General features: G+C 36.2%; 2 protein-coding genes, 1 long non-coding RNA gene and 1 pseudogene across 3 annotated transcripts; 1 reads left to right on the top strand and 3 right to left on the bottom strand.

The window, feature by feature from the left end:
* Window positions 1-849: 849 nt before the first annotated feature.
* LOC107629822 (uncharacterized) lies at window positions 850-3,934 on the top strand. The gene is made up of 5 exons (XR_001618051.3): window positions 850-986; window positions 1,099-1,252; window positions 1,390-1,834; window positions 3,216-3,304; window positions 3,402-3,934. It is a non-coding gene; the product is annotated as an uncharacterized LOC107629822 (long non-coding RNA).
* A 372-nt stretch (window positions 3,935-4,306) lies between these two features.
* On the bottom strand, window positions 4,307-4,883 carry LOC148570058 (uncharacterized). The gene is made up of 3 exons (XM_088506816.1): window positions 4,791-4,883; window positions 4,446-4,646; window positions 4,307-4,345 (listed from the first exon to the last, which is right to left on the bottom strand). Exons 1-3 carry the CDS (start codon window positions 4,881-4,883, stop codon window positions 4,307-4,309), a joined length of 333 nt encoding a protein of 110 aa, XP_088362942.1.
* A 15-nt stretch (window positions 4,884-4,898) lies between these two features.
* On the bottom strand, window positions 4,899-10,538 carry LOC148570059 (protein FAR1-RELATED SEQUENCE 5-like; annotated as a pseudogene).
* Window positions 10,539-14,222: 3,684 nt separating this feature from the next.
* On the bottom strand, window positions 14,223-14,774 carry LOC148570060 (uncharacterized protein At4g02000-like). Its single transcript, XM_088506817.1, has one exon. It carries the CDS (start codon window positions 14,772-14,774, stop codon window positions 14,223-14,225), a length of 552 nt encoding a protein of 183 aa, XP_088362943.1.
* Window positions 14,775-17,647: the final 2,873 nt, after the last annotated feature.

Here is a 17,647-nt window from a genome sequence, read left to right on the forward strand (position 1 = left end):
TATATTAATATGATAAAATTATTAAAATAATGTGATAAATAATTATTTTTTTATTGAAAAATTCCTGCATATAGACGTGATAGTTCATTTCTTTTTGAGACATATTTAATATTTTAGAATTTGAGATTTTCTTGTTATAATTTAATATTTTTTCGTTTTGGTCTTAGATTAAAAATTTTACAAATTGACATGATGTATGTTTTACTGGTTTATTTAAAATATTTTTCTTTAATTTAATTTTTTATTATTCTTTATTTAAAAAAATTGCCTTTAATCTTCAGTAACTAACACGTAAGATCAGTATATCATATTTGTTTTTACGGTAAACACAATAGAACTTCTCTAATGATTATCGTGTAACATATTATGGATTTTATATCATTTTGTTTTTTAAAAACAAAACGTAGTTACGCCAATTAAAAATATCTTTAATTATAAAAAAGTATGTTTTTTGTATAAAAGAACCTGTTATTTTTTAAAATTTAATTTTTATTATTAAAACTAAGGTAATAATTTTATATGCGAGTAAGTTCACTAATTTTATCATGTGAAAACTGCGTGGTTTACTAACTTAAACCAAATTTTCAGGTAGCCAAACAATATATTTGGTTTATGGCTTAGTATATGGTGAATTCAGAGGTTGGAGTTCACAACATTGTTGAAGCAGGAGTAGCAGGTAAGGGAAATTTTAGGATGGATGCTAATCGGGGGAGATCGTTGGCCAAAGCAGAGAGGAAAAACAGCGGCAGCCATGCAAACAAGCAGCCTTTTTCGGCGCCTCTCTTCCGATAGGATGATCAGGTGGGCTGGGACTTTTGGTTCGGGTAGATTTATTTGGGCCTAGCCCAAGACCCATAAAATGAAGAAAGTGGGTCACGAAAGTTGCAGCCACTAAAGAAAAGAATAAAAACTCTAACCCTACTTCAACACAATCAGATTTAGAATTGTCGACCCCTTCATCTTCATCAAATGTTCAGGTGTGCATGGTAAGCCCTCGGCCATACCCAATCGAATTCAGATGCTGCGTCTTTGTGCATTATCGAGCCGAAACTCATCGTGTCTTGTTGAGATTTATTGTTGGATTGATTCTGAACTCAGGTTGACGGTGGCTGCGAGATATGGCCTCCGACGAACCTAACACATCATTCGTATATGGTAGAAGAAATCGTGACCGTTGATGACGACGCATAACATTCGGGTGTGGAATGTAGAGAGACTATTTGCGCTGGCATACATTCATACTGGAGAAAAAGTAAGTTTAATCACCAAAATTTGTACCGAATGTTATTTTAATTCGGGTTATGAAAATTGTTACTGTTTTTTCGAATTCATGCTTTAATTATGTTTTACCTTCTTTTTTCCATAATATCCATCCATATTTAACTATAGGTATTATCCTCTTGGATCCGTTTGCCTCTTAATCAACCATATCTGAATAACAATTAATGACCAGTAGAAGAACACACAATAAAAATCAAAGGCTCAAGCTCGATTATATATACGATTGTGACGACTTAGATGATGATGATAGGAAACTCAAGTAGCCAAGTAACTTATCAAGGATAGACTTAGGTGATGAAATGGAATAAGAAAATAAGCTTTTGTGTTGGGGAAATTTTTCTATTGAAGAGGTAAGTATGAATGATGAATCAATGTGTTGTTGGTTTTTGTCTTTATGTTTGTCGGGTATTGTCTTATTGGTTGTCTTTTATAATTGGCTGTTGTGTTGTTGATTGTCTTTCCGGTCCATCCACATTGCTGAGGAATGTCTCTGCCGTTGGGGAATCACGCAAGGAGCAAGTTAACAGAGAGGGCCATCTCCAAATTTGTTGAGGTAGCTCCTTCTTCCCTCCTCCCACTCTTCCTTGTGAATCGGTTCGTTTTAATATAATAACTGTATTGTATACAGTTATTGTCAACATTATTAATTTTTCCGTATGAAATTTCATTTAAAAGTTTGTTGACAAAAAACATAATAATCACTCAAAATCTAGTTAAATGTGATTCATTCTTGTTAAAAATAAAACGTGAAAATTAAGTCGAGAGATCACAAAATAATAGTGTATGTTTTTTTTTTGTGCTTTTGCTGTAGTTTGTTAGTAGTTAACTGAGTTCGTGTTGCCAGATACAATAGGTAGCTACAAGTACTTTTATTCAAAAATTTTGGAAAGGAATTTCGAAACTGATATCGGTGGAGGTACCATCCGGGGATGGATTTAACGTAAAATGGAGCAAGAAAGAAGGTGGTAGTGTTTGATTGAATGAAGGTTGGTACAGAGTTGTAACGGTATTGGGGTTAAAACTTGAGTATTTTGTTGTTTTTGAGTATAATGGTGAATCTAAATTTTCATGACCGTCACCACCATGTGGGAAATAAGTTTCCGAGTCATATGGGACTGACCATTATAGAAACTTCTCAAACTTGAATAATCAATCTATGAAGCACTCGATGCAAATCACCATGAATTTAAATTTAGATTCACCATTATACTTAAAAATCACAAAATACTCATGCTTTAATCCCAAGAGCTCCACAACTGTGTACCAAACTGCATTCAACCAAACACTATCATCTTCTTCTTTGCTCCGTCTTACTTTTTTATTCCATCCTTGACTGGAACCTCCGCCGATATTAGCTTTGATAGTCATTTCCAGTATTTGTTTAAAAAATTGGTGGAAAAGATTGAAGTCGACAACAAGCACTAAATTAAATATTAACAAGCGACAGAGAAGAACGATCTCAACAAGTATTAGTTAATAATTTCTCAACATAAGATTTGTCGGGTTAAGGACGAGTAGGAATGAGAAACATTTAAATGGATTTGAGTGATTACATTGTTCTTTTCAAAGAATTATTTAATACAATTTTACACAGAAAGAAAAAGAAAAGTATGTTTATAGTTTGTTAACCCAATTCATGAGGAGGAGGATGAGGAGAAGGGGAAGAAAGCAAGAATCTGCAAAATTGTTAAATGTAAATTTTGTTGTGATAGTTGAAACTATTGGATTGGTTATGGTTGCACTCCCGTAGGGTTTATGCAAGTAACTAAATCGATCATCACTTGTTGCTTCACTTGTCCTTATTGTATCCCTTCCCGACAATCATGGTCTGCACTTCATGTGGTTTTTGTTCGAGTTTTATGGGCTAGTGAAATTGCATTTATTCAGTATTTTCTGTTTGATAGAATGTAACTGATCCTGATCCGATTTTACAGTTGTGGCTATTTCGGTAGACTGTTTAAATTGTTATGTCAAGGTTGCCGGTTTCCTAGTTCCCCTCTTTGCTTCTCGTGTTAGTTAGCAGGTGTGAGTGTTAATTTCTAACATTCTTTCTGATTTCGCCATCTTGTTTATTCACTCAAACTAGTTATGTTTCCTTCTTTTACCACGGGTTCTGGCAGTTGCGAAAAAACAAAACGTGATAATGCACTTATGGGTGTAGACATAGTTTATTTTCTGGCTCCCAAATTCAAAATTCAAAAACGAATACAAAATCGTCAGCCTCAGTTGAATATCACGCTGAAAAGAAATACATGGGCGTTATCGATTCAAGTCTTGTTTCCTATGGTTGATGAGCACTTAGTGGAGCTTAACTTGTTGAACTCAGCCGCAGCAACACGACAGCGTCGATATCCATCTCCCTGCAAGCTAACTAAATTCGTTGTTGGGGACTTCATCTTCATCAATTCTTCACCCTCCATGGATGCAGCCGGGATGCGTTTATCATTTTTTTTGTTCTTCTCTTTCACAAAGGAAAAAAGTTGACTACCTACTTAGGATACCCAATTTTTTGTTATGCCAAAGCCCCACCTCTAGAGCTCCAGCATAGATGAACCCTATTTCATTGGTTAACCATAACTATGTTAAATATGACTCATGTCATGTAAGCCCACTTCTTTTCCCTATTCAACATGCAGATGGACCCAGTTTATAACGCGAGCTCGGGCTCACTCCATATGACATCAATGTGTTGGGCTGGGCTGAATGTTGCTTTTATATTGCAGTTTAACTTAGGGCAGATAAAATCAAACAAAATAAAATAAAATAATTATGGGCATATCATATTGGTACCAAATCTATCTCGACCTGTGAAATAATCAGAGACAATACTTAGATAATTAGGCACGACACTTATGTTGAGGTGCAAGTCACTCAATAACTACAATTAATATTCACTGAGTAGACGCAGCGAAGAAATAAGTCAAACATTCTAGAGAAAGTAATTGTTTATTTAACAATCGAACCAATAATACCTCATAGAAAGGGCAGGGTACACATTAAGAGCAACGCACATTAATTTCTCCATTCATAATGCTTTTGCGAGAGAGACCACCATCTCCATCAGCTGTGGCATGTATCACAAAAGGAAGAAAAATCAGAAAAGAACCACAAAGTTTTACACAACTATCATTTGCGGTGTCAGAAATAGAACAAATAAGGCATACCTTGCTTGTCTTGGCCTCCTCTATTTCAAGTCCGCCGAAAGTGCCCTCCCTTAAAGCATTACCGTCTGAACCGGGAGCAACGTTGTCCAATCTAGACATATTCATTGTCCCTAAGTTGAAATCGTGCACCTCATGAAGATGACTTATAGGACTTGGATGTCCCTTCTCATCGTTTGACCTAGTAACATCAAATTCAGTAATCTGCATTAAATAACAACATTCCTTTTCAGAACAACCCATCGATCTCTAGAAATCTATTAACTACCCTAAACCTTCCACACATACAATAAGCATTGTGTAAGTAGTAACCATAACAAACACAAATCTCATTAATCTTAGTTTAACCTTTGTGGTCAGCCCATCGGTACTTGTGGCACCAATGTGAGCATCGCCAGCATCCATCCCCATGGTTCGGGCCCTTTTTGCCTTATTTCTCATGTTGCGGATAAGACATGTTCATTTGGTATGACCCGGCACCTTACATGCCACACACTTCCTCCATAACGCTTTTTGTCTTGGCACCCTAGGTGCACCCTTAGTTCGCACAACATTAGGATCACGCAGTTTTGTAGCTGTTACATCAACCTTGCCACTTGCCTTTTTGGAAAACATATATTCCAGTTTGGCACGTAGCTCCTGTATCTCCTTCATCGCCTCCGTAAATAGATCGAATTGTTGTGCCCCAAGAAAGAATAACCAATGAGACGCGGAATGCAGTGCCCCGTGGCAAACCAAAAATTCTCGATCACCATCGTCATATTTTTTCTCCACATACTCCCCATCATGTTTTGCATCTTTCGTCCATCGCTTCAACACCAACCACTTCGGGACCTCCATCACATGCTCATGCTTCATGACAAAGAACATATGCTTATATGGGTACCTGCGCATGTCCTAGAAGTAACAGTCACACTGCAACCTTCCCATATTCTTGTCACATAAGATCACAATATGCCGGCCTGGGTGCCCGTATTCTTCTACTGTGTACACTTTGGTGGTAAGTAACCGCCGAACCCCCCCCCCAATAAAGTTAACAGATGCAACGGCTTCGATTTCCTTCTTCACATCGTTGAAAATAGTTTGGGTATATACTCTAGCAGCAAACCCTTCGAGGGAGTCCAACGTTGTCATCGAGACCGGGTCACCATAGATGGACCTGAACTGAGATAGTAGCTCGTTATTTCTAAACTCCCGAAGAAGAAGCTCAAGGTTTTGGACAAGTTCAAGCATTGTGTGTTTAGATTGAAGAAACTTCTTCACAACGCTGTTAATGTCCTCACACCGCAATGTTGTCCGGAACCCAGCACAAAACTTATCACCCAAGTATGTGTTGGCTCACATATCCCTATTCCCATACACCTGGTTCCCCTACAAGGTACCATTCAATCCATACTCAGCCGCTGCTTCGGCCCACACGGTCTCAAAGTCATCGACCACCATGTCTGCATACAGTCACCTGTTGAATAGATGGCGTAAAGCCACATCCTTGACGTTAGATGTAACATTCTTCTCAATGTGCCATGCACAAAATCGATGGTTGCTTTTGTAAAAACTTTTCGAACAGCCTCTCGGATTGAATCATCTCCATTAGTAACAACAACCGATGGCACCTTATTGCACATGACCTCCAAAAAATTTTCCAGCAGCCATGTATATGATGTGATGCTCTCATCTAACACCAACCCAAAGCCAAATATACAAGTTTGCTTGTGATTGTTGCAGCCTGTTATATTTATTCTTCTTATATATTGAGTCGAATGCAAGGACATCGCCAAAGTACTAATAGTCAAGCCTACTTGCACCGTCTGCCCAGAATAAATTAGCAAGCATGTCATCCACAGTAAAATTATAGCGAGCCATAGACATTGGATCGGCATCAACTTTTTCCTCCATGTACACTATAGCCGAGTTCGCATCCCCGTCGACTATTCTAGCATGCCTCTTACTGTCAACGTAGTTATAAGCATTCTTCTTCAGGAAACCAACTAGAGAAAACCCTCCGGCCATGCCAGCCAGGTACTGTATCGTCTTCGACGTTAAAATTTCACACCCTTGCATCCCATTTATTTGGGCTTTTGCTGCTTCTGTCGTGGACCAAAAATATGAAATTAGGTGGACCGTGCCATGATTTGTCAGCGCATGGTTGTGCTTCGTGATAACCTTCTTCACCCTCCAGATGTTATTGCTCCGGTCAAGGTATATGCACATCCTCGCCTCACAGTTTGTCCTTGTCTCCAGCTTCTGAGGCCTCCTCCTATCCACTCGATTGTAATGTTTCCTATGTCTGAGCCCTTCTCTATTGCAAAAAAAATCTTTGCCTAATTAGGTTCCCTCCTCCATCCTTAAACATATCCCCCTTCCGACTTCTAAAACCATGAAATCTACCCAACTTTTGATAAAAATCATATGCATATTCTTTCGTTGGAAATATCTTTCTTAATATGTCGTCATTGGTCAGAGAAGCAACATCTCCGTAATCAACACCGTCGTCACTCCGTGTGTACAACACATCTTTCAAGTTGACTGTTTCTATCTACAAAGTCACCTGCATAACTCGTGACACAACCAATCATAACACACCAAAAGCAAGTCGTATAGATATTCTCTTATGTATATTATTCATAGGTATCGTTAAACTCTTGCATAGCTGAATATGTAACCTAACACACTTCAGTTTCCATCCACTGGGCGTAGCACTATATTCAATGAAACTACATTTCCTAAGTTAAAACCCACACAATTTTAACACTGACCTAATCTATATCTGCACAAGCACATACTAACATACCCACTGCCGGCGAGAACCGGACTAACATTTCTAGATATTTAATATTCATCAAAATCCATAACTCAGAACATACAGACCACAATTCAAAACCCACTTTAAGACGAATAAGGGATTTATAAACATCAGCGAGAAACCACTAAGAATGGAATAATAATCACTAGCCGCTAAATTCTACCCTACAACTTCCTATAGATAGAGGTACCAGAACATACCAATCGTGCTAGACTCCAATCGTATATGAGATGCCCTCTGGTACTGGCCAGCTGAAAAAAACCCCCAGTATCCTATATCCTTCAAGGACGAGGATATCCACATTCAGCTATTGCACCATCCGAGTATCACGACCAGTGTTCCCACGTTTCCTTCCCTTTAAGTCTTTAACTGTGCTTGATGAATATGTTGTCTTTTATTCATTTTCTTAATTTACAACGATAATCTAAATTTAAGATCCTACTGTCTTTGACCCGATTTGCTATTTTCACTTATGTTTACTTCTTCTTCGTTATTGGGTCGGCGTGAATAAAGTTCACTTTGATTACAGTCTCATTTAAAAAAATGTCAATACAAAACAATTCTTCAATAAAAAATAACGCCCAACACTACCGAAAAATCCAACTAGCCCACCAAGTGTGTTCTCCAAAAATTATTTAACCACATCCTTCCATTAACAATTACACATTAACAATTAATCCTCTACAATATTAGTGGCCTACATCTAAAAAGCACTTTTCTTTTCTACTTGTCTCAAGAAAATTCTGTATCCATGTGATACGATGGAGACATACACATAGCATCTATACGTCTAGATGTTTTTTGATGTCCATACCATAGTCTTTACCTAAAACAAAAACATCATCTATCAATGATCCAGAACAATGTTTCCAATTTTCAAATTATTATATAATTTTTTGGTGGAACTATTAAAGAAAGTTTAAGCTTTAGAAGTACTAGCTTAGCTAGCTAGCTACAAGGTTATTATCAGTTAACTTTTTTGAATGATGAACCATTAGGCAATGTAATTATTTGCTAGGTATGGCCAATGTAATTTTCTCCCACATATATATGAAAGAAATGTTAGGTGAATAACTTAATTTATAATTAAGTTCAATTATTTTTTTAATTAATTTTTATTGTGCTAATAAGATATTGAACTAATTTAGTTAAACTTAATTATAACATTATTGTATAGTTAAATTATTTCATTAAATATAAATTAAACTAATCAAACAATATATTACATTAATTTTGATAAATACTCACATAAAAATATTTTTATATAAAAATAATAGTTAATAATCGTCAATTAATTTAATATATTTAATTAAACTGTTTAATTATATATTAATATCTTCGTATTATTATTTTTACATAAAAATATCTTTAGAATAGATACCTTAATATTTAAATCATGCATGGTTTTAAATTATGGTTCACAGTGGCGGAGTTTATTAATTGAGACAATGGGCATGATCCTCCAAATTTTTTTATAAAAAAATTAGTAGTAATTTTTTAAAAAATAAAGAATAGTTTAGTTGACTCAAATACTTTATTATAACTCACTACAAAAAAAACAGAACTATTTTAACATGAGTTTTTTTAACAGCCATAATTAAACGTAAAAATTAATATATATTTTTGACAAATATCACAAATGTCAAATTCTCTATGTTTTCTTGATGAATAATTTGACCGTAGAAAATTACTCCTCAATTTTGACACTCATTTGTTTTCAATTTATTCCACTATTCCTCTTTTTCACTGGGCTCCGTCGATTTTGGCATCACACTGCTCTCAGTCTGAGATCATACTACTCATCCTTTATCTTCAAAATCTCAGTTTATTCTTCAGTTTCAAGATCTCATCTCATTCTTTGTTAAAAATTTTTGTTGAAAATTTTTTATGGTCAATAAGTGTCAAAATAAATAGTATTTTTGACGGTTAATAAGTATCATAGAAAATATATTCTCAAATTTTTCTAACAAATTATTTTTGATAGCCAATATTTATCAAAATAAGATTCAAGCTTTTTTCACAATTACTTATATGTTAAAAATACTATTTTTGACAAAACTTTTATTAACATATTTTCATAGTTACAATAGTGTCAAAATTTATTTTTTTGACGAATTTTAATTCTTTTTTTACACATATAACCTTCAAAAATAATCTATATTGTTGTAGTGACTTAAAGCACCTTCTTTAAAAAAATATGTTATTTTACTTCTCTATTCGCAACTCTCTATTCAAGTCACTAAAGACTCGAAAAATATCATTATAAACTATTTTATATTTTTATCTATAGAATTATTTATTTATTATCTTATTAATAACAAATTTAAAGAATAATTATATTTATAAATTTTATTTTGATATAATATTATTATTAAATTTTTATGTTAAATATGGCCCTCCCAAAATTTTGTTTCAAATTCCACCACTGGTTTGCCCTGTAATAAAAATGCATTCCACAATTTTTTTTCAAAGATATATTTTTTATTGCATAAAAGAACTTTATACCTGTAGTACATTATGTCAAGACAAAAGAATTTTCCAATCGAGATGTTAAATAAAAATTATCTAATGGGTAAAGGAGAGAAAGAAAACAATTAAGAAAGAAAGAAGTTCCAAAGTGCTAATTACTACTGTTCATAGAGAAGGTGGTATGAGAAAATGATGTCGCCGGTATTCCTCCTCCAACAATATCGCCTGAGACAGAATTTTCCCAGTTCCTGGCGTTGGTCCTCGAAGATTAAAGCGTTCCGCGCTAACTAAATCTGCCATAGAAGGTAAGCCACCTGAGCACTTTTGATTCTGAAATTGGGTTTGGATTTCTCAGCTTCCATGAATTGACTCCACCAATCCCAAGCTTTTAGGTTAGGGTCGCGGGGAACAGTGCTAGCTACTGGGAAGCTGTTCAAAATTTGAAGAACTTCTGGGCAGAAGACAATGACATGCATCGGTGTCTCCGGCGCTGCCGATTGACAGCGGGGACAAAGGTTGCTAACATATGGTAATTTCTCATTCAATTTTGTTTTAACTGCAATGCTTTCATGGGCTAATCTCCAAGCAAATAATTTGACCTTTGGTGTTACTCTCATTTTCCATAAGGTCTTCCATATTTCTGAGTCTGCATATCGGGGATGGAGTGAATTCACTGGAGAGTGAAAAAATTGGTATGCTATACTATACCCATATTTTACCGAGTACTCTCCTGAGTTGTTATTGCACCATATAATCGAGTCTTCCTCTTCTGTGATAGGAATTTGTTGAATTTGCTGAGCTATGTCTAGTGGGAAGGCTTCCATAAGGAGTTGTTGATTCCATTCTCCCTCGGCTGTGATTAGCTGTCTAACCCAGGTAAGCGATTCATCTCTGCATTCATTAACTACAATGCAAAATGGTGGTTGGTCCCCAAACCATGGGTCTTATCTGATTCTAACAGGTCCCTGATTTGAAACTTTGCACTTAACTCCTTTCTCCAAAATTTTCCTTCCTTCCAAAAGACTCTGCCAAGCCCAGGATGGTCGATTTCCTGGTTTGGCTTCTGGATAGGATCTGTATCTGAAGTACTTATTCTTGAAGATTTTGTAGAAAAGAGAATGTGGTTTAGTCATCAGCCTCCATCCTTGTTTAGCTAACATGGCTAAATTGAATACCTTTAGGTCCTTAAACTCCATACCCCCGAAATTCTTTTCTCTGGTCATAGTGTTCCAACTGATCCATTGCATCTTCTTTTCATTCTGTTTCTTTCCCCACCAAAATTGCATCATTATTTGGTGCAGTTCATCCAAGAGGGTATCTGGGAGTTTGAAACAGCCCAGAGTATAAATTGGTATAGCTGAAACCACTGCTTTGATCAACACCTCCCTTCCACTAGCAGATATAAATGATTTCTTCCAATGCGGGAGCTTCTTCGCCACCTTCTCTTTTATAAAAGCAAATGTTTCTTTTTTGGATCTGTGTACTATGGAGGGTAGCCCCAAATATTTATCCTGCGTCCTAATATTTGGGACATCCAAAGATGCCGCTAGTTCAGTTCTGATGGGTAAAGGGGTGTTTTTGCTGAAAAACACAGCAGACTTGGAGAAATTAATTTGTTGTCCACTTAGTCTGCCATATAGTTGGAGAATTTGGGATAGATTAGAGCAGTTGTATTGGGTAGCTTTACAAAATAAGAGTGAATCATCGGCAAATAGGAGATGATGAATAGTCAGACATCTACTGTTCAATCGCAGTCCTTGAAAGAGGTTATTCTGTTCTCCTTTGTGGAGCAGATAGGATAGACCCTCTGCGCAGAAAAGAAATAGATATGGTGAGAGGGGGTCTCCTTGTCTGAGATCCCTACTTGGTTTGAAAAAACCAGTTGGTGTACCATCCATAATAACAGAATAGGATATAGTAGAGACACAAGCCTTCATCCATTCAATCCACTTTGAGCAAAAACCCAACTTCTTCATAATAAACCACACAAAACTCCATTCCACCCTATCATATGCCTTACTCATATCAACCTTTATCGCCATGTTGTTTTTCCATGGGTTTTATTCTTTAGAAAATGCATGCATTCATGAGCCACACGAATGTTGTCGCTAATGAGTCTTCCCCGAATAAAAGCACTCTAATTGTCGCTTATTAATATACTCATAAAAGGTTGAAGTCGATGAACTAGAACTTTCGAGATAATTTTGTAGAAGACTGTGCAGAGACTGATTGGTCGAATTTGATTCATAGAAGTAGCTTGAGTCACTTTAGGTATCAAACAAATTTGGGTGTGGTTAAATCCCTTTAGAATACTGCTGCCACTAAAAAAACTTCTCACAGCCTTGCATACATCCCCTCTAATCCTGCCCCAATAGAACTGATAAAATTTTGCGGTGAATCCGTCGTCTCCTGGGGCGGCTTCTGCATTAATGGAAAATGCAGCCCTTTTAATTTCATCATCTGAGTCTGGTTTAGTTAGACTCCTATTCATTTCAGAAGAAACTTTGACTCTAAGTTCGGTGAAAATTTGAGAGGGATCTTCTGGATTATTGCTTTCAAATAGATCAACAAAAAACCTCTGTGCCCTGTCGCCAATTGCCTCGGGTGGGTGCACCAATTCCCCTCTTCATCCTCTAATTTCCATATCTTCTTTCTTCTGTTTCTGGACTGGTTTTTTGCATAAAAAAACTTGGTATTTTGATCTCCCCATTTTAGCCAGCTCACTCTTGATTTTTCTTTCCAGTAGCGTTCCTCACTAATGTGGGCGGCAGCTAGTTCATCTTCTAATAATAGAATCTGTTCTTTGTCTGCTGTTGTTGGGTCTACCTTGGCCATTGATAATAGTGCTTTCAGCTCATCTATCTTCTTTTTAGAGTTACTTGTTCCAGCTGATTGCCATTTAACCAGTTCATGTCTGCACTTCTTTAATTTCTGAAACAGTTGGTACATTGATGAACCTGAAAAAGAAGTCAGTCATGCCTCAGATACAATTTTATCAACCTCTGCCATTTCACACCATCTCTCTTGAAATCTGAAGTGCCTCTTGCCCTTATGTGTTGTCTGGTTAGTGCACATCAAGAGCGGTCTGTGGTCTGATCCTGTGTCTTCTAAGTGAGTAACATTGGCCCAAGGATACTCCTCTCTTAGTTTAGGAGATATGAATCCTCGGTCTAGTCTTTCTCGAATATCACTATCTTGGCAACTTCGGTTCTACCAGGTAAACTTATCACCATTAAAACACATATCTATCAATTATCCTCTGTTGATAAAGTCTTGGAAAGATTGGATTGATTGAGTTGATTTTTCCCTTCCTCCCTATTTTTCTTGATTAGACAAAATTGCATTGAAATCACCAATTATTAAGTGTCGTTCTCCCCTATTCTCCATAAGATTTAGCATCACCTCATATTGGTTATTGCGAATGTGATCAGAGCTATGTAAATGTACTGCAAAGACTTCCCAAATCAGCTGTCTTTCTTGATCCTCTATGGAAAAAAGGATGAAAAACTCCTCAGCTTTTATCACTTCCACCTTTACACTCTCTTTCTATGCAAGCGCTAGTCCACCAGCCGTTCCATTAGGATTCACAGTGAAGATTTCCTGATAACCACAATTTCTCAACTGCCTTTCAACATAAGAGGGTTGTTGTTTAGTTTTACACAAAAACAACACCTCTGGAGAATGAAAATTCTTAATCCCTTTGATGTTGTGAACTGTCAGGGGTTTTTCCAAACCCCGATAATTCCACATGAGCATTTTCATGGCCCTTGGGGTGCCGCTTTTGGGATGGCACCCTGTAGCCCTTCAGAAACCTCAATTGCATAACCAGTTCCTTCATGGTCTGTCTCCTTTTCTCTTTGCTCAGAGCTCCTTTTTACTCCAATGATTGGTTCAATAGAATTTCTCACCTCCGTCCTTCTTGCTAGCTATTTGATTTTCTGTTTCTTCTTGCACCTTTCTGAACTTTCATCACTGGTTCCCAGTTGAAAGCCTCCTATTCCTCCTATATTCAGCTCTCCCCCAATTCTTCCTAGGCTCTGGTTAGCTTCAGTACCAGATAGCAGTGGTAGGTTTTCCATGTTATGATTTTGCTTTGTGGTATTATAGGAATTGTGTATAGGTGGTGGATTTGTGTGTTCTTTTGGGGCTATGTTATTGTGAGAGAAAGGAGTATATTTTGGGTTGGATAGTGATAGTTGAGAAAAACTCTTCAATAGGCTCACTGGTGTAGGCTTACTATCTGGGTGAATTGACCTGACTTCCATTCTTCTATGATTAGGGTAGGCATTCTCCTTAGTTTCATCAATTCTCCAGCCAAGTTGATCTGCCCTTAACTCCTTATTCCATCTTTCTTCCACTTCCTAGTTTATTTCTGAGATCTCCAAATAATTAGCACAGTTTCTAGTTTCATGTCCAATGTGTCCACAGAAGCCACGGTAAATCCCAATTTTCTCGTACTTCAGCATGATTTCAAACATAATTTTGTCAGGGCTTGATACCTTAATTGACTATCGAAGAGTTCTGGTTGCATCTAAGTTGACTCTCACTTTCATAATCCTATCCTCCTTCCCTCTCATCAAGAAGGAATCCACCTCCACTACCTCCCCCAATCTCTGTCCTATCCTCATCGCTGCTGTTCTGGTTTTGCAAAATTCTGGCATTCCCCACATTTGAATCCATACTGGAATTCTTGTATAGTCCTCTTCTTCCACCTTCATATTAGGACTCCACCGTTTTAAATGTATCATAAATTGTCTGAACAACCATGGAGACCCCCTTTCCACCCGGATAACATCAGCTTCTTTATTAAAGAAAAATTGAAAAATATTCTCTCCGTGTGATTTAACTTGAAATCCCTCTGGATAATTCCAAATTACAGTAAAAGCACCCTCCATTGTACCACTACTAAATTCCTTATCCGCCATTAATCTCCCTATCAAATTTTTTGCACAAGTTTCAATCCCTTCCCTCACATCTTCCACTTCAAGGTTCACGATCTCTTCCACTTCTTCTCTTGGAGAATTAGGATTTTGAGTTCCACGTACCTCTCTTGCTGCCATGTAGAATTTGTGTAGAAGAAGATAGAAGAGTCAAAGGAAAGAAGATCCTCACAATGATTTGTACTTATGACTTATTGATTGAAGAAAAATTTAAGAATCACAAAAAACTCTACCAGAATCACAGAACCCTACCAAAGCACAAAAAACCCTAGCAGAACATTTTTAAAGAGTACGTACTCTCACTCCATATCAAATGGGTCTTAATGCATTCCACATTCGCATTGCAAAAATTTCAATACTCACTATTATATGTTTTTGGACAAATTACGTAAATAAATTAAATGAAATCAAATATTATTTATTTTATACTTTTTTATGAAATATTATATTTTGCTCCTATTTTATTTTTATATAATTCGTTAGAAGTTTTAGCGAATTACAAAAATAATACATAAATTGTTAGAGCGTGAAGCAACTTACATACAGAAAAAAAAAGACATAAATTGTGGGACCATGAAACGATTTACATGCAAAAAGAAAAAAAAATGAAAAGATGATGAAGTTTCAATAACCCATGAATGCATTTCCATAATAGGGATTCAAAAATCTTTTATTCATAATAATTAAAACTTTAATTTTTAAAACTTTAATTTTTATTCTTTATTATTATAAAGAATTTAACATGAAAAATATAGATTAACTGTTTTAATATTATATATATTTATTTAAAGTAAATTAGTAAATAAAATATGTAAAATATTCATACTAATATATAATTTCTTTAATATGTTATTATTATGAAAAAATAAATAAATGTTTAAATAATTTAATTTTTATATATTTTTTATTATTTAATTAAAATTTGTTATAAAAATTAAAATATTTTTTATATGATAATAAATTTAAAAATTAAAAAAATTAAAAAGATATAAAATAATAAAAAAAAGAATTCACCAAAATAGATAGTTAATAAAAAAATTAAAATAAAAAATAGAAGGAACAATTAATAAAAATTTATTGATCAAAATGGTTGGCCTAAAAAATATAATATATTTTAATGTTTATAATATAACAATTAAACTTTAAACTCAGGTCATAGAATAAAAAATATTTTAATTTTTTTTTGTGACTTAAAAGAAAATAAACAAAAACTAAGAAAAAAAAAACAAGAAACTGCTTAAGAAAGGCAGTCCCGCTGAATACTACTCTCAAACTCCTTCCAAGGCAATGGAAGCTTCACTTGGGGAGAAATAGTCCTCATTACAGTCTTTGCCATGATGTCAGCTACTGTATTTGCATCTCTCAAGATCAACTGAAGATCAGCACGCCATTTCCAATACATGATATCTCGAATTTTTAACACCAAAGGATCAATAAACCCAGAGCAATCTTGTAAATTATTGATAATAGTAAAAGCCTCCACACAGTCTGTCTCACATATAATGTCTCTTTGTCCCGAGTCCCATGCTAAAAGAAAGCCTCTCCAAATAGCAAACAACTCTCCTTGTAAAATGCTACGACTCTCAATTGTTCCCAGATAGTCTCGTTGCCACCTTCCCTTCCAATCTCTGCTAACACAAGCAAAACTAACTCGAGCACCACTGCCAGGATAGCTAGCATCACAATCAATCTTAAAGGTACCCACTGAGGGGGGAATCCAAGAGCCACTAATGGTTGAGGGGATAGATAGTCGTTGCAACTCAAAAATATTTCGGAGCTCCTTTTCTAAGGACAAAGCCATACCAATCACCTTGTCTGTGGTCCAATGCTCGTGAGGATGAAAGATCTCGTTATTTCTCGAACACCAAATCCACCAGAGACCAGAAAAGAATCTAAAGGGGCACTATTTGCTATTATGTAAGAACCAACTCATCAAATCCACTGGTTGATCGGAGATCCCTAAAGCTTGCCAAAAAAGTTGGGCTTTTGGACAATCCCGAATACAACGTAAAACCGATTCCTGACCTGAGAAACATCGTGGGCAGCTATCCATGTGCGAAATGTCCCTCCTAAAATGAAATGCAGCAGTAGGAAGAGCCTCCCGAAGACATAGCCAGGCCAAAAATTTGTGCTTTTTCAGAACATGTTGACGCCAAAGCCAAAGCCAATTACCCCTATCCTCCCAACTAAACATCTTCTTACTGAGCCATAAATAACCACTATGAGCATCATAAAACTTTGAGGCCGCACCAGTCCAACACCAACCGACCTCTGAACCAGCTTGAACATCTGGGTTGTAAGAGTTAATGTTGCTCTGCAGAGACTGATTCAGAGGAAAATAGATATTCTCAAGGTTCCACTGTCCAGATGACCAAAGGTCCAAGATCCTGAGATCCGAATCAGAAATGTGAACATAATCCATCTCCTGACACAGTCGCCCCTCTCTTCTCCATTTAGAAAACCAAAAGTTCTGTTCTAGATCCCCAATACACCAACTAAAACCTTCCTTCAGGATATCCCAAGCTCGACATATACTCTTCCAAACATAAGATCCCCTTCCTCGAGACTGACTAAAACAATCATCCTTAGAAGAATGGTATTTCTCCGTCAACAGTTGAACCCATAGCTTGTCGGGATGGTGAAAAAGTTGCCAAACTAGTTTTCCAAGAAGAGCAATATTGACACAAAAAGGATCTCTAATTCCCAGACCTCTAAACTTTTTAGGAGTGACCAACACTTTCCAATTAACTAGATTCAGGCCTCTACCATCAGCTTGACCCTTCCATAGAAAGTTTCGCATCATGGATTCTATCTTATTAGTTAGCCCTTTAGGGAAGATAGATACTTGCATGCGATAAGTAGGAATCGCAGTCACTACCGAGTTGAGCAAACAGAGTCTGCCTGTCTTATTAAGCAATCTCCCTTTCCAGCTGGCTAGCCTTCCCCGAATCTTGTCCAAAATATCGTTGAAAGTTGTGCGTGTCACCCGAGAG

Source organism: Arachis ipaensis, chromosome B3 (genome assembly GCF_059453495.1).
Source record: "Arachis ipaensis isolate K30076 ecotype BB chromosome B3, ASM5945349v1, whole genome shotgun sequence".
Lineage (NCBI taxonomy): Eukaryota > Viridiplantae > Streptophyta > Magnoliopsida > Fabales > Fabaceae > Arachis > Arachis ipaensis.

What these genes read in the sequence shown, in the direction of transcription:
- LOC148570058 (XM_088506816.1), bottom strand. Translation starts at nt 4,883, where the DNA reads ATGAGAAATAAGGCAAAAAGGGCCCGAACCATGGGGATGGATGCTGGC. An exon ending in CCGATGGGCTGACCACAAAG is followed by an intron (nt 4,647 to 4,790) that starts GTTAAACTAAGA and finishes TATTTAATGCAG; the next exon opens with ATTACTGAATTTGATGTTAC. An exon ending in AGGAGGCCAAGACAAGCAAG is followed by an intron (nt 4,346 to 4,445) that starts GTATGCCTTATT and finishes TACATGCCACAG; the next exon opens with CTGATGGAGATGGTGGTCTC.
- LOC148570060 (XM_088506817.1), bottom strand. Translation starts at nt 14,774, where the DNA reads ATGGCAGCAAGAGAGGTACGTGGAACTCAAAATCCTAATTCTCCAAGA.